This window comes from Dicentrarchus labrax, unplaced genomic scaffold (genome assembly GCF_905237075.1).
Source record: "Dicentrarchus labrax unplaced genomic scaffold, dlabrax2021, whole genome shotgun sequence".
Classification (NCBI taxonomy): Eukaryota; Metazoa; Chordata; class Actinopteri; family Moronidae; genus Dicentrarchus; species Dicentrarchus labrax.
In genome coordinates, this window is record NW_026136723.1 from 17550694 (window position 1) to 17571458 (window position 20765).

At 39.6% G+C, this 20765-nt stretch overlaps 1 protein-coding gene across 1 annotated transcript; it reads left to right on the plus strand.

Annotated features, from left to right (window-relative positions):
- The first annotated feature begins 1341 nt into the window (after positions 1–1341).
- Positions 1342–20363, plus strand: LOC127357681 (synaptic vesicle glycoprotein 2A-like). The gene is made up of 13 exons (XM_051390031.1): positions 1342–1543; positions 5471–6218; positions 6876–7056; positions 7807–7958; positions 8893–9026; positions 9170–9259; positions 9907–10014; positions 10975–11063; positions 11157–11321; positions 11664–11797; positions 14381–14587; positions 14672–14831; positions 15849–20363. The coding sequence occupies exons 2-13, from the start codon at positions 5609–5611 to the stop codon at positions 16030–16032; spliced, it is 2214 nt and encodes a 737-aa protein (XP_051245991.1). The 5' UTR covers positions 1342–1543; positions 5471–5608; the 3' UTR covers positions 16033–20363.
- The last annotated feature ends 402 nt before the right edge of the window (positions 20364–20765 follow it).

Sequence of the window (20765 nt, forward strand, 5' to 3'; positions counted from 1 at the left end):
ACAAATGTCACTTTATGATCATTTTTAGTTTTGTACCTCAAAGGGTCACGTTTCCCAACTTTCTAATTTAAGTATTCTCTACAATTTGCTTTACTTTATATGCTTTAATAAAAGATGATTCAGCTGCAACATAATAGGACATAGTTAAATGGAGCCATCAGTAATATTGTTTTTTCCATCTGTGTTTTTTTAATTAAGTAATCAAGCTCTGAAGACTAGATTTCTGCAGATTTAGTGCGAGTTTTATTCAGCTTTACAGTCAGAACTAGATCGGATACAACATTAAAATGGTGCTTGGGCGTTAATAGAGTAGTAATCCGACATTATAACATATTCTGAAATGAGCTGTTCTGCATCAGTACTTTATATATTTTAAGAATATATTTTAATGCCTGCTACACTAACATCAATGCCAGACTGTTTCTTGTATTTTTACACCATATCTTTTACTACTACAGGACTTATTAGGATGACGGCAGGGACTGTGGGTTTGTTTTCTCCTGTCTATGTGACACAGTGGCCCCCTAAAATGGAGCGGTACAAACAATTGTCAAAAATTCAGACTATTTCCTCCCTTTCATGATGTAATATAACACCATAACCTGCTCTTTTCCCACACAGTCTGCAATACAGTGTGTAAAAATGCTATTTCTTCTGTTTAGAAACCACTGGTAAAGTTTCAGAGTACCTCATCCTTACATTTTCTACCTAATATCCCTGAGCTGAGACCCTCTCTTGCACACTTACACTACCACACAGCCTTAATGCAAGCCTTAATACAAAACAGCTAAAATAATATCGCTTATTTCCAAAGAGATTTTTTTTTATCTGAATGGCACGGGTGATTATGACATCACACTGTCCGCGAGGAGAGCTCACGTTTCTTCATAGCGGGTCTTGATGCAGCAGAAGGGATCAAGAATATGGCAAGTGGTTGGCATGACAACAGGAGTCAGGTGCACTTGCACGTGTGTTGTCTGTGCACATAATTTGATAATCGTGTGTACAATCTTTTTGTAAAACAAAACCAAAACGCAAATGTGTGTGTGTGTGTGTGTGTGGGGGGGGTGCGTGCGAGGATCTCCACATACAGTGCGTGTTTAATATGAACTCAGTTTTACGCACAGAGCTGTAATTAGCCTTGAGATCGGGTAAAGACGCATAAACCGCAGTGTAAAAGGCGCACCAGCCCGTGCCAAAAGCTGGAGAAAAACGAGCGCAGATTGTGTGCAGATATGCGCCAAAACCCCCTCCAGATATGAAGGCGTTAAAGTGCTCGTGCGCTCGTGAGTTTTTTTTTTTTTTTTTTTTTCTTGCGTGGGGGGAGGGGACCCCTGCACATCACTGAGTGTGCGTGGATGGTGTGGGCTTCTCTCTCCTCCTCCGGACCGCGCAGCATCATCACCACTCCACTCGGTTTACAGCAACAGCCTCGTACGCACCATCATCCTCATCCTCCTCCTCATCCTCCTCATCACCACCATCTCCAGCGGGGCTGAAGAAGAGGTAGAAGAGGGACCGCGTCGCAGGGATAAAAAAAAAGGTGAATAATAATTAACTGTATGCGGTTGATGGCGTCTTGTAAGCGGTATGTTTTTTATTTTGTATTTTAGGGCATTAAGACATCATGAGGAAGAAACGATGGGGCGTGTTCTCCAACCGTTTGCTTCACACAGCAATTAAAATCGATTTTGTGAATCGGGCCTATCTATAATCTAATCCAAGTCGTGACGAGCTGCTGCCTCTGTGATTTCTAAGAATGAGCTCAGATGTCAGGATGCAGGCGAGCAGACAATCCTGCTGCTATTTGTGACACATTTATATTTTAATCCGGCCGTATATTTGTGAGCTGTGGAAATTGGCCTGTTAGCGACTAGGCCTTTTTTTCTTTTCTTCTTAACATCTGTGAAGATGGTTATAGCTGGACTGGAGGCTTACATCTGCTTTTATTTAATTTTTTTTGGTCAATTGCTGGAATCTAGCAACTGTGCAAGAAACTGAAACACCACAGCACAAATATTATAACATTGTAGGCCTGCAGGAAGATAATGTCGTTAATGTTATCTTCAGGTGTCCCGATTTTTCATCACGACACTTCACGACTGATCTCCCACTGCTATCATAATCTAGCGTGCCTGTGATGATGTGATGGCTATCTGCCCTGCTTGGCCTTGCCAGGAAGTGGTGAGCTGATTGATTTTTGAATGGGGGGAGGAAAAAAAAAGACAAACAAAATAAATGATAAAAGGGTTTGCTCCAACCAGGGGAGCAATAATATCCCCCCCCCCCTCATCCTCTTGCCTGCTCTTTTCCACTGAGAAGGGCTCTGTGTTGCTGGCTGCCTGGGGTTGTAGAGAAGCTGTCAACTTGACAACAGGGAAGATGTTAAAGAAAGTGTGTTTAAAGCCGTTGTTTGAGTCTGAATAGTGTTTGCTTTTACAATTTTTAGTGAAAAAGAGGAAAAAAACAGAATTGAAGGAGTGTATATGTATCTTACCTGTTGCATGAAAGATTAATCTATCTATCTATCTATCTATCTATCTATCTATCTATCTATCTATCTATCTATCTGTTGGTTTTTATTGAGGTTTATTTCTGTAATACACCTACAGTGACTAATTTTTTTACCAGTATTTAATCCTCTGAAATCGACATGGACATGAAGCTTTGCTTTCTATACTGTGCAGACACATTTTGGCTGTTAAAATAGGCTCACTTTCACACCGTCTTGGCGAACAGAGCCATCGTTAACAACATTAGTAACACCTGTGCTTCTTCTTCGGTGACAAGTCAAAATGTCTGCTGGGAAAAAAGGGCTATCGTACCAAACTAACCCAAAAATGGTTTTAAAAAAAGCCATAAAGACGTAGGTTATTCCAACATTGTAGGTCTTTTTTTCACAGCAGACACTTCGACTTGTCATAGTAGGAAAAGTGCTGATGTTATTAATGATGGCTGTGTTTTATGTTATTGTCTCAGTAAGCCATGACACCTGAAAACCCCTATGCAGATAGACAGTCTGTCTGCAGGGGCTTTAAAAAAAACAGATCTGCTGTCTTGTTGTTTCCTCTCCACACGGCCGTATTGTTTTATGCAGTTTGTGTTCTTACGTTCATAAGGGATCGTGATTACAGGCCTGTAAGTGCTTGACTCCAAGATATTATTAGGTTAGTGTCCTACAGTTTAGCCTGGCTGACCAGGCCTGTGGGGTGCCTTTGATCAGTGCCAGTAAATCTGCTCGTCATGCTGACAGCGAAGGCTCTGTGCCCTCATGACTGGAGAGGATGTTTGAATTAAATTAAACATAACTCAAATGTGTGTTGTGCTCTAATGAGGATACTGATCTGACATAAGTGTATTGTATATGTTAGATAACTTTGAATACAAAACCATTTACATTTTTTTAAACATAGCTAGTATTCATCTGTGTGAATCAAAGCTATACAGGATATTGATGATTGTAGCTATCAGCGTGGTTCTCATATACTCAGCATTTGCTTATGTTAATTTGGGGATTTAAACAACCTAAAGAGCAGTTTAGTTCTACTGTGGTTGCACATGGTAGGTTTTAATGGTCCAGTGTGTAACATTTAGGAGGCTCTATTGGCAGAAATGGAATATAATATTCATTGATATGTTTTCATTAGTGTATAATCACCTGTCTATAGGAAATGTGTTTTCATTACCTTAAAAATGCGCGGTTTTTATCTACAGAGGGAGCAGGTTGCCTTTTTAATGGAGCCAGAATGGAAAAACCAAACAATGGCAGTAGAAGTTGTTTGTGTTGTTTGCCAAAATATATTTGTAAATGACTGATTTTAGTCCAAAGATATGAAAATGAATAAAAACATAATGAAGGTATTTAATATTTCACTGTCAGAATCTAATAATGGTAGTGTGGAGTAGTCTTTGAAGTTACATTTAGACCATCATGTAGGGGGATACAATTTACAGAAAATGAATGAAGAAGACAAAAACCATTAAATTAAATACAGCGGATTCTGACCCCTGAGCTCAGTATTTCTAAAATCCTGTGTCTGGACCTTTATACTGTATACCAGACATCTAAAGCTCTGTCAGCCCCGTTATTACCTGTCAGACCTCGTTTTTGAAACAGGGGTCAATGTGAGCGCTGCGGTGATGTCTTTCATTCTGTGTCTGTTGTTTCACTGCATCACAAAATCAAAGTGACATGTTGTTTTATTGCACAATGACCCGGGGCACACAGTGTCTTAATACAAAACCATATGGATGTGGGTATTGTCAGTGAACTATGCGAGTCATTGCCTTATAAATGTTGTTTTTTCAAAAGGAGATGTGATACTGCAGCAGACAAGTGAAATGGACATCAGTTTTCTGGCTGCTTTTTCTCAATTTCAAGCCTCATTTGTTTTCGCACACAGCTCCTCTAAATCAGCAAATAGAACGCTTTTTCAATTAAGGAATGTTTATGTGACTAACCCAAGAAGTATACTTTATTTATATATATTTATATATGTATTACTGTCAAGCCTGATATTCAATTGCTTAAACTATTAAAAAACTCACATTTAATGCAGGATTTTGTGAGTCTTGTTACAGGATGATGAGGGCCTTACAGATGATGAGGGCCTTACAGTGGTGTCCTTTTATCCCAAACTAGTGTCTGATCCTGTTGAGCATTATCTCAGTCACATTGCATTTGAGTCATGGTCATGTACTGTAGCTCTCCTCCATGAACATAAACAGAGGCATTTAGGCCATTTCTGCACCAAGAGACATCCATTAAAACCACTCTCACTATTCAAGGCTTGATGCCTCGCCCTGTAATTACTGCTCAGGCCCATCTGTGACTCAGCAGTGAACACATGCTGCGCATATATGGAAAATGCAACAGGTGCCTGTAAACATACCATTAAAAGCTGGTTAGCTGAATGGACAGATCTATACATAGACCTGTATAAATACGTATTTTTATCTCTCTATATATGTTATAATATGTATATCTAAATGTTCCATATCTTGTCATTTTGTGTCTCTTTGTAGTCAATTGGTGTCTTTGTATCTCTGTAATGTTTTTTATTGTCCTGTCATTTTCTGTCTATTTGTAGTTATTTTGCACCTCTTTGTGCATTTTGTGTCTGTTTCTAGTCATTTTGTATCTCTTTGTACTAATTTTCTATATAATTTTGTGTCGCTATTGTTGATTTGTGTCTCTTTATTGTAACTTTGCACCCCTTTGTAGTCATTTTTTACATCTTTGTGGTTGTTTTGTGTCTCTTTGTTGTCATTTGACATGCTCAAGCACCGGAGCACCCTGTTGAGTAATGCATCAATTGGGTCACCAGAAATGTGCACTCTTGCTTTTGAAGCTTCTATTAAATGTCTCTCTTGACAACAAAGCATCTTTCTATGAAATCTACAACTACATGCCTGAATGATTATGAAAAAAGTAAATGTTGGCTAATCTATATTTCCATTTTCTCCCCAGCCTGTTGTCGGTCAAGTCAGCCGGAGTCAACTCTTCAAGTCTGTGAGGTGTATCCTGAACAAACTGAAGTCCCAGCACGTTCAGGTGCCCTCTCCACTAAATTTTTGACCCCTTTTGCTTCTTGCGAACCTCTTTAAAATGGAGGACGGTTACCAAAACCGGACTGCCTTCATAAAAGGTGCCAAAGACATTGCCAAAGAAGTCAAGAGGCAAGCATCTAAGAAGGTCGGCCGTTCAGTGGATCGGGTGACCGATGAGTACAGCAAGCGCTCCTACAGCCGTTTTGAAGAGGACGATGATGATGACTACCCCATGCAGGGAAGCCAGGATGGAGGCTACTACCGTGGAGATAGCCAGGCAGCCAATGACGACGAGGGCGGCCACAGTGACTCTACAGAGGGTCACGATGAGGATGATGAAATCTACGAGGGAGAGTACCAAGGAATTCCAAGGGCTGAATCAGGCAAAGGCAGCCTGGCTGGAGGCCCGGGCTCGGTGAAAGCCGGTGCTCAGCAGTTCACAGATATCGGAGTGTCCGAGGCAGAGAGGAGGAAGGACCAGGAAGAGCTGGCTCAACAGTACGAGACCATTTTACAAGAATGTGGTCACGGGAAGTTCCAGTGGACCCTGTACTTTGTGCTGGGGCTGGCTCTCATGGCAGATGGCGTGGAGATCTTTGTGGTCGGGTTCGTCCTGCCCAGCGCTGAGAAGGATATGTGCCTGTCTGAACCTAACAAAAGCATGCTAGGTAAGACTCTTACAGTTGACTGTGTCTCCTCCTTCCGTTGTACAAGTTCTGGTTTGTGTGTCACAATTTTTTATGTTGCTCAAAGGTTGTCTATTGTCCATATTTATCTTATTGTCAACAAATCTCCAAAACCAACAATGAATTGATCCTGTTAACCTGTTAAGTATTTGCTGCATATTCCTCTGGGCTACATAGCTTAATTGTTGTCCAAAAACCATTATTCAGAACACATCAATGAAACAAAGCACCAAATGTGTATTAATCTGCGGCTGAAAATAGTCCCCAACAAATAAAACAATTTACTCCTGTTTGAGTTTACTAAAAACTACAGTGCCCCGCTGTTTAAGGAAATTATAGGCTTACTGAGACTATATATTTGTGCCCTGTTTGTTAAAGGGCTTGGAGTTCTCCTGGGATTTATTGACAACAAGAAAAATAAAGAAATAAAATAAAAAAGTGTCGTCTGCCTGTCTCGTAAAGGCCAGCTGTCAGCCAAATAAGCATGAGCCTGCAAAGCCCATAATCTCACAGGAGTGTTGCAGAAATAAAGAATACTGGACAGACATATTTGTAGCAGTAAATAAAGAGTTCTGCAGTAAACACTGACATTTTGTATTGACATTTGTTACAGTTTAATTTCCTCTGCTCTCTCCACAGGTCTGATTGTATATTTTGGGATGATGGTTGGGGCTTTCCTCTGGGGGGCTCTGGCTGACCGAATAGGCCGTCGGCAGTCTCTTCTCATCTCTCTCTCCATCAATAGTGTCTTCTCCTTCTTCTCCTCCTTCGTTCAGGGCTACAGCACCTTTCTGTTTTGCCGGCTTCTCTCAGGTGTTGGGTAAATAGAAAAAGTTGTTTCACTGATATTCTACAGATCAATCCAGCAGGGCCAAGGAAAACACAAAAATACAAAGAAGTGCAAAAGCACATTTTAACCATCACACATGAGTTGTGGGAAGCTATTACATAAAAATGAGTAACTACAATTATTAAAAAACCAGTATACTCAATCTTCCAAAAGCTGCAATCTTGAGATGAACTATGTTGTACTTCTGACTGCAGCATTTTGAGTTTGGTAATTATTACTATTAATTGTAGATCTTTAGTATTCCAGCATATATTAAACTTTCTGAACACTCAAGTCTTTAATTCATTAAAAAAGAGCAGTTTCTCTGGTTTAGTGAAGTGACAAATTGAGATTGTGGTGAAATCAATCACTTTCCTACAGAGCTTCTGTGAGTTAGTTTTGCACCATGGTGATGGAGTAATTGAAGCAAATAATGTTAAAGCTTCAGTGACTGAAGAAAACAAGCAGTGCAGTAAATTAAAGGTCGTAGATCCGAACTGGTGCCTCCACTTGTAAAAGGTCTAGTTACTCTAGTTTTACATGCAGGAGTTTAAGGTAATTATCTCTCTCTCGATATGATACCATGTTATGGTAATATGATATATATGGTGCTTTAGGATATTTAAAAATGACTCTTATTTCTATGTACAGAATGCTATTAATCTGACAACCTAAACTCTGTGTGCATCTCTGGATCTTTGCTCTTAAATACTGGGCTCAGCTGGTTTCTGATCTTTGCAGGATTGGTGGCTCAATTCCCATCGTGTTTTCCTACTACTCTGAGTTTCTGTCCCAAGAAAAGCGTGGCGAGCACCTCAGTTGGCTCTGCATGTTCTGGATGATTGGGGGAATATACGCATCTGCGATGGCCTGGGCTATAATCCCACATTATGGTGAGTACAGTAACCTATCCCTGAATTCACGAGGTTATGTCTAGCTACCTCTGCACTGCCCAAGCTAGCAGATCGTTCTCATTTTGAGGAGGCAATAGTTCAACATTTTAGGGAATACACTTATTTGCTTCCTTGCCAGGAGTTGGATGAGAAGATCGATACCACTCTTGATATGTTTGTGCATTAAATATAAGGCTATAGCCAGTTATCTTAGCTTAGCTTAGCATAAAGACAGGGGGAAACTAGCCTGGCTCTGGCCAAAGGGGACAAAATCGGTCTACCAGATAAAGGTAAAGCTCACTAAATAACATGTAATACCAGAGCAGTTGTGCCAGGCACTGTGCCCAAAGCCAAGAAGTATTCACAGCCTCCTGCAAAATTGTGAATTGTTGTTTTTACACTTTTTGTTCGTATTAAACAAACGTTATATAATTGTTTTAATTAGTGCGCTTTAGAGGCACTAGTCTGCTGATTTTGTTACCTTTGGACAGAGCCATGATAGCTGTCTCAAGTCTTTATGCCAAGCTAAGCTAAATGACTGCTGACTTCTATCGCCAGAAAGCAAAATGGTATATTTTCCCCAAAATATTCCTTTAAATTTTGATATTTTTGCAGGAAACAAAGTGTAAACACACAATTTTGAGCTTTGGCTTTGGCAGCAGGGTGAGCCGGTTGCTGAAACCAGGTGTAAGTTTGTTTGCTAGCCAAACTATTTCCAGAGTCGTGACCTCTGAATTCCCTTGGGGGAGGAAAAATAAGAACATGGCTCATACTGTGTCACATCAAATTAGATACATTGCAGACTATGCTTCATAAAGATGTATTTTCTGACCGTACCTGCTATTGACTTGACTCACATTCGTGGGACAAAGTGAAAGAAGTCTAAGGTGTGAGCTCATTTCTTCATGTTGGTCGTGCTTTTTTGTCTTCTCAGGATGGAGTTTCCAGATGGGCTCGGCATATCAGTTCCATAGCTGGCGTGTGTTTGTGTTAGTGTGCGCATTCCCTTGTGTTGCAGCCATCGCTGCCCTCAGTGCCATGCCAGAGAGCCCACGCTTCTACTTAGAGGTTAGCAGATGTGCTTGTTGACAGTTACTCTCATATGAGTTATTACTGACATAAAACTACAGATTTCTTCTTCTAAATGTTTAAATTACTGGGTATAAATGCATGCAGAAAACACAGGAGATGTTTACTTTTCTCCCAAACAGAATGGCAAACATGACGAAGGCTGGATGATTCTGAAGCAAGTTCACGACACTAACATGCGCGCAAAGGGATGCCCAGAGAAGGTGTTTTCTGTGAGTATATGGTTATATTAAGCTCACAAACAATACCTCCATTAAAGTAATTGAACATCTTCACAGGAAGGGATCCAAATGTAGTTTTTTAAATAACGTTTTGGGGCATTTTATGCCTTTATTGGATAGTCGACATTAGAGAGATGACGGGTAAGGACGGAGGACGGAGATTGGGAATGACACGCATCAAAGGTCACTGGCTGTTTTTAGTGTCAGCTGCACAGTAATCAAAAAGTACAATATACACAGCTTGGACCATTTCTACTAGAGATGACAGCTCTATGACTTTCCCAACATCCATTGTATTCTAGCAGATACATAAACTAGAAATGTTTAAACCAAAGCTTTTCTTCGGGTACATAAAATTGTTTTCCTTCTACTTTCAAATCGTTATCCTTCTTATAGATCCATACAACAGCTGCTTGCACATTTCTACATTTCACTGTTGGCATTAAAACAATTGAAAGAAAAAACTCAAAAAAACAACACATGGTACAATACTTATATTTTAGTCAAACAAGTCTAAGTTTCACGAAGTCTTTTCAGAAATACCACTTGTAATAATTAAAAAACAATACGTCAAAGTTCCATCCCTGACATCTGGCTGGAGGAATATCTCTGAAAGATTTGTGTCTCTTTCATGCAAGGTCACCACAATTAAGACGGTGAAACAGATGGATGAGTTGGTGGACACTGGCACTGATACTCCAGTCTGGAAGCGCTACCGACTGAAGATTATGAGCCTCTCCCAACAGGTGAGTGAAGTGAAGAAGGGGTGAAAACTCATATGGTTTTAAAAATATAATTCACATACAGTGTATATACTTTCTTTAATCAGGGGTTTTGTTTAAACAACTAGAAGATTCATTGTTGTGGAGGCAGCTCTGAACCAAAACTGCAACAACTTTTTAAAAGGGTGAAATAAAACACCCCTGAGATCATATCTGAGGTCATTGCTCCTTTAAAAATGCAGTATTACAATTATTGTACCAGAGTATGAGGCATTTCACTGCTTGGGGGCATGCCTGTAAAAGGCCACAGTGGAGCTGGCATCAGTGCAAATGAACAGTGTGGATGGAGGCGTAGGAGGCCAAGAGTAGCTAAGAGGTTTAAAATGCCATCTTTTCCTTATGAATTATTTTGAATTATGACTTACGTCAGATTTTATGAGTGCAGACTTTCTATTTTCTCTGTTTTTTATCTAACTTGATGAAACAAACGCAAACAAAAAATTTGCATTTTGTCCTGGTAGTTCTTATTTGTTGCATTATTATTTTATGTTAGTATTTGACTTTATTGTGTTTAAACTTACTCTTTCATTGTGTTGCACATTGTTGCAGCACTACTGCTCCAGGCAGAAACTTTAGCTTTGTGCCTGATTTTAATTTGCATTCAGCCTACGTTCTGTTAAACGCCTACACCCTCCATTTTCTTCTGAATCTGCTACTGCACCACCTGCCTAATTCTTACTGAAAAGTCTCCAGTCTTAAAGTTGAAGCTGTAAAGATGTAGCTTCAGAGCAGCCTGGTTGCTGTCGTGTTGCGTTACTTCCAAGTGAATTCTAGCTCAACAAGTTGCATGTTACAGCTCAGAAATGTAAACTGAGATATTACAGAGTCATCAGATTAAAGTTAGAGCATCTGTTATAATAGTTTAAATCTGGTCTCCCAAGTTTTCTTTATCAAAAGTTGTGTTTTCTTGTTCGTATGTTGCAGATACGGAATAACATTCTTGCCTGCTTCAGCCCAGAATATAAACGGACGACTTTCATGCTCATGGCTGTTTGGTTTACCATGTCTTTCAGGTAAACTACAGACTCATAAAACCTTTGCTATGTGGTGAATCACGTTCACTTTTGACCCTTATTTCATCTGTCCTGACTCTTAAAACCTTGCAGCTACTATGGTCTGACGGTGTGGTTCCCAGACATGATCAAATACATCCAGAAGCAGGAATATGAATCACGCACAAAGACCTTCACGAAGGAACGAGTGGAGCATGTGACTTTTAACTTCACCCTCGAAAACCAAATTCATCGCGAAGGACACTACTTCAATGACAAGTAAGTGCTGTGTGAGCCACAGTTTTTGTTCCTGGACAATTGTCCCTTCTTAAGTCCCGCCCCTTCTTGCTCTGTGCTCCAATAACAGTTGAGTAAGCCTCTGTCAGCTTTACTCTTTCCTGTACTTAGATATGCTATGTGCTAGGCTCGTCTATAAAAGACAGCCACATTTTGAAGCTGGTTAAATTATCTAGCTAATATGAGCAAAAAGGGTGCTAACTAGCCAGCTAATCTACATCAGTCGGCAGTTCTGAGTCGATGTTAGTAAAATCCAAACTGATGATTGATGTGAATTGCAAACATACAACAATATAAAACTAAAACCTGTGACCTGTTCGCCAGGTTCCTCAACCTGAAGATGAAGTCCATGGTGTTTGAAGACTCTGTGTTCGAGGAGTGCTACTTTGAGGACATCACCTCCACACACACCTTCTTCAGAAACTGCACCTTTGTTGCAAGTTTGTTCTATAACACAGGTAAATATTAACATAACTTCACTGGTGTTTTGATAGTAGTGAGGACAGTCAGTATCACTATATCAGTATGATTAATTATTGATAAATCTTTAAAATGTAGTCATTTAGTCTATAAAATGTCAAGAGAAAAGAGACGTAAAAACCTTACAAGTTGTTATGGTGAAGTGTGTTTGCAAACAGTTGCCTAGTCACCCATCTAGAAGACATCGAGCAACATTAGTATTCATTTGGAGTCGTGTTTCTGGCCACCAAGCAATTGTTAGTCTAAAAATCACTCTCCTTTTAGCTCCTGAGGCCAAATATCTGGCTCTTTAGCTGCTTAATGCTCCACTATGTTAACCAGGTACTCGCTTACTTTGTCTGTCCGCCTTTTGGGGTTGGACATGTAGCGTACAGTTAGTTTATCAGTGCTTCTTTTGTTGAAAACAGCTGCTCACTGCATCTGGAAACAACACTGATGAACGCAGCGAGCCAAAACAGTAAATCTGTGGGCCTTGGAACCAAAGCAGAGTAAAAAGACAGTAAAACGCTCTGTAGAGCTGATGGGAACAGCAGGGTGTGTTGATAATTATATATGTGAGTGTCTTCTTTTACCTTACATATAGTTATTTGATCCAATGTTAGTATAAGATACTCATTAGTGCAGCTATAAAGTGATCTGCTGTGCACTAGTTTTAATTATAATAATTAAACAGCTGCACTGCAAAAACACGAATAGTGTTAGATTAAATGTGAATTTTTATTTGTTTTTATTGCAACTTAAAGTAAAAATAGAGACAAGGAGGAGTTCAGCAGGACTGCAACCATAGAAACACTCTGTTGCTAGTATCCCTGGGTTACACTGGCGTAGCACTGTTACCGTAGCAACGTAAACAAATCCGGCCCAGACTCTTCTGACAGAAGAGGTAGGCGGCACTGGCCACCACTGCCTCTTCAACCTAAAGGTTAGAGAAGCGATGTTCAATTCCCTGGACTGGCAGGGAAAGAAAGGCTGCTCGTGGTAACGAGAAACCCTCGTTACCACCACTTTCCCTTGTTACCACCCCTTTCCCTTGTTACCACCACTTTTCCTCGTTACCACCACTTTTCCTTGTTACCACCACTTTCCCTCGTTACCACCACTTTCCCTCGTTACCACCACTTTCCCTCGTTACCACAACAGAGGTGCCCTTGAGCAAGGCCCTCAACCCCAACCGCCCCAGTGGAGAAGCTCAGTGGCCACAGATCAGACTGTGGCTGTACTGTGCAGCTTCCAGGTGGGAATGTGTGTATCTGTATGTGAATGTGTTCGAGGAGTTTCTAGAAAAAGAGAGAATTGCTGTCAGTGAAGCCCCCCCCCGTGAAACAGATCTTCATGATTAAGTAAAACAGATATAAGAATGTGTTAACTGGATAGTCAGAACCAAAGTTCTTCTTAGACTCGACATGACAAACCTGTGTGTGTGTTGAGATGACAAAATGTATGTCGTGTCCTGTCTGTCTTTCTTTTTTGTTCTTGAAAAGTACAGTCGTATCTTTGCTCATTTGTACGTGAATCTTTTATACTGTAAGTGTGTAACTGTGCACAAACATGCACAAAGAGATCATTTAACACACATTGCTGTAGTCCAGGGTGGGTTTTTTTTTTTGCTGCATGGTTTTAATTTCTGCTTTAAATCAACATGTCAAATTCTGCCTGAGAAAATCGATGAGCTGTTTCTCTGCTAACAACAAGTCTTAAATCTCAAACATCTTCACTCTCACAGCAGCTTTTACAGCAGCTGTATCTTCTCATCCCCGAAGCCAACGATACATTCTTTTATGTTTATGTCATTTGTGCATCTAAAAATTTTATGATCACTCAAAAGCACTTTTGTGCCTGACTCCCTTTAATAAAGCTGTTATAGGTTATGAAGCAATTTCACCAGTGTCATCAGAAAATCTAATCATGCTGCTTGTGCTGCTGCAGGCAGCAAAGTATGAAAAGAGAATAAAGTAACAGAGCTTGTAACCTGGAGGAAAACTGGTTTTTGATAGACAATGCAACCTCCTCTGACCGCTTCTATATTTTTTTCCTCCTATTATTTATTTGAAGAAGTTCTAGTGATGGATGCTGTGTTTTTGTTAAGTCTCTGCCGTTAAGGAATTTTGATTAAAAACAGCCGCTGACAGAGGACTGGTTGTGGAGTGGTTTGCAAATGTCCTGGTTTCTTTTGCTGAGAGATAATTCAATCCCCCCTTTTTCCATGTTTTAGGAAAACCAATCATCTATTATGCCAGTATGCACATACTGTAGGTTTGGTTTCAGACGTTGATGGGACACAATGAATGTTCCTCAATCAAAGTATAAGAAATACCTGCTTTTCATAATAATGAAAATTTTTTTCTATTGCTAATGTTTTTGCCCAACTCTTTGCCACGAAGAGCACAGCAGCTTTTATTTATAAGCTATTCATACTCATCTCTTCTCTCATCTGGTAGAAAACATGGAGATTTTGTAAAACTGTAAGCAACTGTAAAAGTTAGGGTTACAAAAGCTATAGATTATTCTTTAGATTTAATATTACTGAGCAATAACACCTCTTTCTCTTTCTCTTTAATCAGATTTGTTCAAATACAGGTTTGTCGACTGTAAACTGGTCAACAGCACGTTTCTCCACAACAAGGAGGGCTGCATACTCGACTTCAGCGACGACTTCAACAATGCCTACATGATATACTTTGTTAACTTCCTCGGCACGTTGGCAGTGTTGCCTGGCAACATTGTGTCGGCTCTATTAATGGACAAAATTGGCCGTTTAAGGATGCTGGGTGGGTAAATCTAATCAATGCAGATAATTCGCTCATGACCATAGAGGCTCTTTGACCTAATGTGACTGTCATTCTTCTCTCCAGCGGGATCCAGTGTCATATCTTGCATCAGCTGTTTCTTCCTGATGTTCGGCAACAGTGAATCAGGGATGATCGCCCTCTTGTGTCTGTTTGGTGGCATCAGCATCGCCTCGTGGAACGCCCTGGATGTGATAACAGTGGAGCTCTACCCCTCGGACAAAAGGTAACATGAGATGCACCAACTCGTGGCAGCATAGGGTTTTTATGAGTTATTTTTATGTTTTCCTGACAATGTATATTGCAGTTTGTTTCTGTTGATTGGTGATCACATGATGTGTCCTTTACAAAGAGAGCTTACTGTTGCGCTCTGGTGAAGGCTTCAGGTTGATTTCAAATAGATATACCCAAAGGATCAGCACATGAGATGATTCTTTTTGTTGTTTTTGACCTCTGAACTTATTCCGTTTTTCCTGACTTGCTGTTTTTTTTAAGGCAGCTCACCCAACTGAATTTTAGTGCAGGAGAAACACACCTGCTTCCTTTTACAAACAGTTTTTAGTGCTTAGGTTAATTAAAGGAACAGCCAGGTTAGTTTGCTGTTACCAGTCTTTATGCCAAGCTAACTGTCTGCTGGCTCCAGCTACATATTTCATATGTTTATTAGTTTTTTTTAACAGGTAGGCTTGTTTGTAATATGATTTAACTGAAGGCAGAGTCCATTTAAATGTTTTATTGATGATTTAAGGATTATACTAAAAATGCCCTTAGTAACTCTCTCTGGTTGGGATTATTATAGAGAGTTGAGTTGTGTTTTGGTAAGGACACCTTATTTTTGGCATATGTTTATTTGTAGAGTTTATGAGAAGAGACAAAACCCTTCTTGTCTGACAAATGTTTCACCATGGCAACAGTATCTTTGTTGTCTTTTAAATCCATATGGGCTGAGAACTTGCATGTACATGACACAATAAACCAAAAATATCAAAAATAAACAACAACGAGTACTACTACTAACAGTACCATCAAAAGTACAAAAAAACAATTGCAATTATACTTTGACTGATCTGTGCTATAAATAACAAAGTGTAGAAAAGGAAAACTAAACATGTTCAAATGCACTGAAGGCAGATCAGCTTAAATTAGAGAATTAATGATCAGTATTATTAAAAATCCTCCTCTTTCCATCAGTTATTTAAACTCCTAACTCTGATTGTGTTTGTCCCTCTTTTCTTGTGTTCAGGACCACAGCATTCGGCTTCCTGAATGCCCTCTGTAAGCTGGCGGCCGTCTTGGGCATCAGCATCTTCCAGTCATTTGTCGGCATCACCAAGGCCATACCCATCTTATTTGCTGCCGGCGCGCTCGCTGCAGGTAGTTTCCTTGCAACAAAGTTGCCTGAAACACGAGGCCAAGTGTTGCAGTAAAGAAAATGACCAGCAGTGGGCAGCAGGGCACAGCTGGAGTGTGTGTTTGACAATTAGAGCCCGAACACCCCTGAGAGCTTCAGCGCTGCCCGTCACACACACCAACAGAACAGACTGCCATCCCCATCGTAAGCCCAGAATCCTTTGAAATATGGATTGCATCATTCAAAGTCTATACAGAGCCACAGTGATTAAGAGAAGAGCAGCGCAGATTTAGAAATAAATACTTTCAGCTACACTGTCAACAACATCAGATCTTTTTAAAAGTGTAAAATGCGCAGGGTAATGCAGTACAAATTGTGGCGTGCAGTAAGGATAAATGTTAATTCCTAGGAGTTTTCTATCACTGACCCGACCTTACCAGATCTACAATATCAATTGAGAAGACAGAGATGTCAAATGAAGAGATGAGACTGAAAAAAAGCCATTTAGGGGGGAAACCATGAAAAGATTTACTTTATGTATGTGGTCGATTTTCAGTTATGATTGCAGTATTCTTCTTTATTGTCTGTCCTCGGCCTCAGTGACTGGCTTTCAGTGCTGCTTTTTAATTTGCTGTGATGTTACTGCTACAGTGCACTTCACATTTCCATTCAGACCGATGTGCTTGTGTTTGATGAAAAGATTTTCTTTGGGTGAATATATTTTCTCTAAAAACCGCCAATGACTCTTGACCGCTGCCTACTACTGAAGACCTGCAAGCTCTTATTTTCTACCAAATAATATTAAGACATTCCAGTGAGGCTTGATTTATTCAGAAACTAAGTACAATTTCCCTTTGTCCCTGCATAAATCCAGTCTCCTCCTCTACTTATAGCCTCAAAACACACACAGGTGAAGATGCATTTCACAGGATTCTCTGTTGTAAATGGGACTAGTTTGATCCAGCTCCTCAGTGTTCAGTGTTAAACTAATATTTTCCCTCCCTGTTGTTGAACCATACAGCTGTGGCAGTGTGATGGTGTTCATGCCTGCAACACAGGAACGTCTGTGGGACAGATTTTGGTCAAGTTCTAAATGTGAGAGCAGATACTATAGTGTTATATTTGCCTAAATTAGTGGTGTGAGTGTGCGTGGGATTGCATGTCTTTGTTATGTGAGACAAGAGAAAGTGATTTATTCATTTAAATTACGTCATTTCATTCAAATCAGTGCAGCCACGAAGACTTTATTTACTGATCCAACAGCAGAATGTTTTAGGCTAATTTAGACATAATTATATCAGCATATAACTCACGCAGTAGCTCAGGTGTGGTGAAATGTTTAGACCACGATTACAGCTGGTATTTTGTTTTAGCACCACTCCACCAAATGACTGTACATGCAAGATAGTTGTCTGATATTTCCGGCTTCGTCCCATATACATTACTGCATCAGTTAACCTTAATATGAAAAGAAGTCACAAAACAAGTCATTTAAATTCAGTGTGAAAGTTCATTCTTGACCTCAGTAACAGTAGTAAGAGATTTTGACCGCATCTCACTGTCTTTCTTAGCAGTTTGCTTAAGTGTTTCGCTGTTTTGTCTTTTTATGTTTAGGTTCAAAACATACAATCAATGCAGTTGAGGCAGTTAATGCCTCTTTAAAGTCATGATATGACTTCATTATACCCATAAGCTCAAATGAAACTGGACCAAAAGATGAAGAATCAGTTAAAATAAAAGTCCTATTGATCAGGCAGAGTGGCACAAAGAGAAAACTGAGATTACAAATCACTCACCTAATTTAATTTTAAGGGCTCCTGTTCCTGTCATTCTTTTACTGCGTCCGTTTGTGCCAGAAAACAAGAAAAGTTATTACTCACTTTTCCTGTATGATACCGGTTGATAACAATCTGTAAGGATAACAGAAGTAAACAGGAAAATAAATGTGATCCTAAATTAGAAACAATCACTAATCTAACTGAGTACCATTCTTTATACATATCACTACTTCGGTATCATTTCTCCAAAGGTGTACATCAATATGTGTGCTGACAATCAGTGAGTGAGTAAATGGGGGCTGCTGCTACCCAATAGAGTATGTTATTTGACCTAAAGACGTCCTCTGGATTGTGTGTGTGTGTGTGTGTGTGTGTGTGTGTGTGTGTGTGTGTGTGTGTGTGTGTGTGTGTGTGTGTGTGTGTGTGTGTGTGTGAGTGAGTGAGTGAGTGAGTGAGTGAGTGAGTGAGAGAGAGAGAGAGAGAGAGAGACATTAAAAGAATAATTCAGTATTTTGATAAGTACACTTATTCATTTTATTGCTGAGAGTCCGATTAAAAGATCAATACCACTCTCATGTTGGTGGGTAAAGTATGGAGTTGACGCCAGGATGCCATTAGACTGGAGTTTTATTACCTTTGCACAGAGCTAGGCTAGCTGTTTGCCCGTTTCCAGTCTTTATGCTAAGCTAAGCTAACCACCTGTTGGCTGTGGCTTTGTACATAGCGCACAGGCATGAGCGCAGTATTGATCTTTTAACAAGAAGAATATTTCCCAAAATGTTGAATTATTGCTGTCAAATCTAGATTACATTCTGATGATCAAGCTGTTTGTCTACAAAGTCAAAGTGCGTATTTAATGAACAGATGTCTCCTGTCTTGTTTATGTTGGAGAGACTGTTGAAGCTCTTGTCGATGTGTGTGTGTGTGTGTGGTGTGCGTGTATAAGCTGACTCTAAATTGTCTGTCACATATTTTTCTACTTTTTTCTGTTGCGATGTTTTCATCCCCGTGATGAAAACAGCTCAGTTGGGGACCACGGAAATATATTTACACTATGAGAAGATAAAAAAAGCAACCTAACACAATATATGCAGTATAGAATTTAATGTTTTGTTCTTCATAATAGACTCGGGTGCTCTTTTGCTGACATAGTTCAGTCTTTAAAAACAAACCACATCAAAGATAGCCAGTCTCAGAGATAAAGTGCGGTCTGTTCTCTGCTCAGAAATACGAAGGATCACATCTTAAATTCACAAAGACGACTTCACCCCCTAATCCTTCTGTATTCAACCGATCGTGACGCATGTTTGTATCGTATTGTCTGACTTTTTGGACGTCCTGTATGCCAGCTGTTTTTGTCTAAAGCAAGAACTAGTGTTTTCATTGTTGTATGATGACATAGATTTGTTGCTTGCAGTGATTGTTCTTAATCAAAGTGGGGTTAAAATTGGTGAAACTTGAGTATGTGTTCTGAAAGTAAGTTAGTGGTGGCTGTGCTCCTTTGTTTACCTTGGACCCAGGTAACTCTTTTTTTATATATAAGCCTGAATTTCTGAGGAGGACGCTTGTAGTCGTGCAATTCACCTTGTCACAGAGGTACAAGATAGGGCCGGAAAAGGGCAATACGCTTAGGCAAAGGGAAAAATTATGAACAAAAAGTACAATTTGACATAAACTTGTTTTGTCCACGTGAGTCTATTTAAATAGGGGGAAGTGTAAGCAATAACGTGGAGGCTTTCCCCAATTCTGAGAAAACAGGAAGTCAGATTTAAATCCAAAAAGGACCACGGTTTATCAACTCATCAAAAGAGCCCCTCTGTCAAATTGAAGCTCGTGTCCAAAACGTAAGTTTACTATTTAATGTTGCTATGTGTAGAATTCTAATTCTATATATATATATATATGTATAAACTATCAAAAGGATTACTGGTTTGAGTTTTATCTATGATGACGGCAGTGATATGGGATGTTGTCAAAATAAAGCGAACACCAGCCTGAAGACTTCCCTTAATGATGGCAGTCTGATAGAGGAATGGAGGATTTTTTATGGCATGGTTTCTGTCTTCTCAAATATTAGGAGCATAGATCAGTCCTGAATGGATCCTGAGAAAAAAAAAAAAAAAAAGGGCCGACCCATGCCAGAAAACAACTCCTATCTGCAAAGAACTGCAAGGATCCTTCGCTGTAGTTTGGACTGAAGGATTTTATGTTTGCGTTTTCTTTGGTTTGACTCTGACCTGTTTATTAAATGATAAAAGTTCTACTCTAAATGTGAGTTCAATTCAAAATTCTATGTACTGTGTGTAGAAACTGTAGATGTTTGTACGTGCAAGTTTGGAATTTGTGGAACAAAAGATCAAGGAAAACAATTCCAAAAAAAGTTCAATATGACACAAAAATCTATTGTGTGTTGTCTTTGTGTTTTGTAAATGAAGACTGAAAAACTTGGTAAATTCAGTATTTATTACTTCTGGATATTGAGAATATTTTAGTGATGCTGAAAAGGTGCTGTATTTATTTTATGTGAGAGTTGTTCATTATGCTGGGATTTGCACTTTTGTGCCATTTATCCAGTTCTATGAAGAAAATGATAAATCATAATGGAAAAATAAAACATGAAGAAAGAAAACCAATGTCATGGTTTGCATTACACAGCATGAAATCAATTTCTCTTCAGTTCACAGGGTTTTTCTCCAAACGTAAATATTAATGACAGCAGGAGGTTGGACTTTGCATCAGTATCTTCACTACATTAACGCGCAGACTGCCCGTAAAAGTGCAGTTATGTTGCTGCCTTGTTCTGATACGTACTTGTCTTGTCCAGGGGCGGGAATTGGAGAGTAAAGTTAACTGGTTTGATTTCCCTGCCAACAGTGCTCCTTTGCTACATCTTGCCGCCTGTGAGGTTGGACCACTGGAAAGGATCAAAGGATAAACTAAAATGATTGTTAATGGGGTGGGAAACAAGAAAAAAAACTAAGTGAGGCATCTGCAACTTTGCTTTTTCCTTACTGTATAGTCTAAAGGATGT

Coding starts and splice junctions, on each gene's coding strand:
- LOC127357681 (XM_051390031.1), top strand. CDS start 5,609: ATGGAGGACGGTTACCAAAACCGGACTGCCTTCATAAAAGGTGCCAAA. Junction 9,027..9,169: donor GCCCACGCTTCTACTTAGAG/GTTAGCAGATGT, acceptor TCTCCCAAACAG/AATGGCAAACATGACGAAGG. Junction 9,260..9,906: donor GCCCAGAGAAGGTGTTTTCT/GTGAGTATATGG, acceptor CTTTCATGCAAG/GTCACCACAATTAAGACGGT.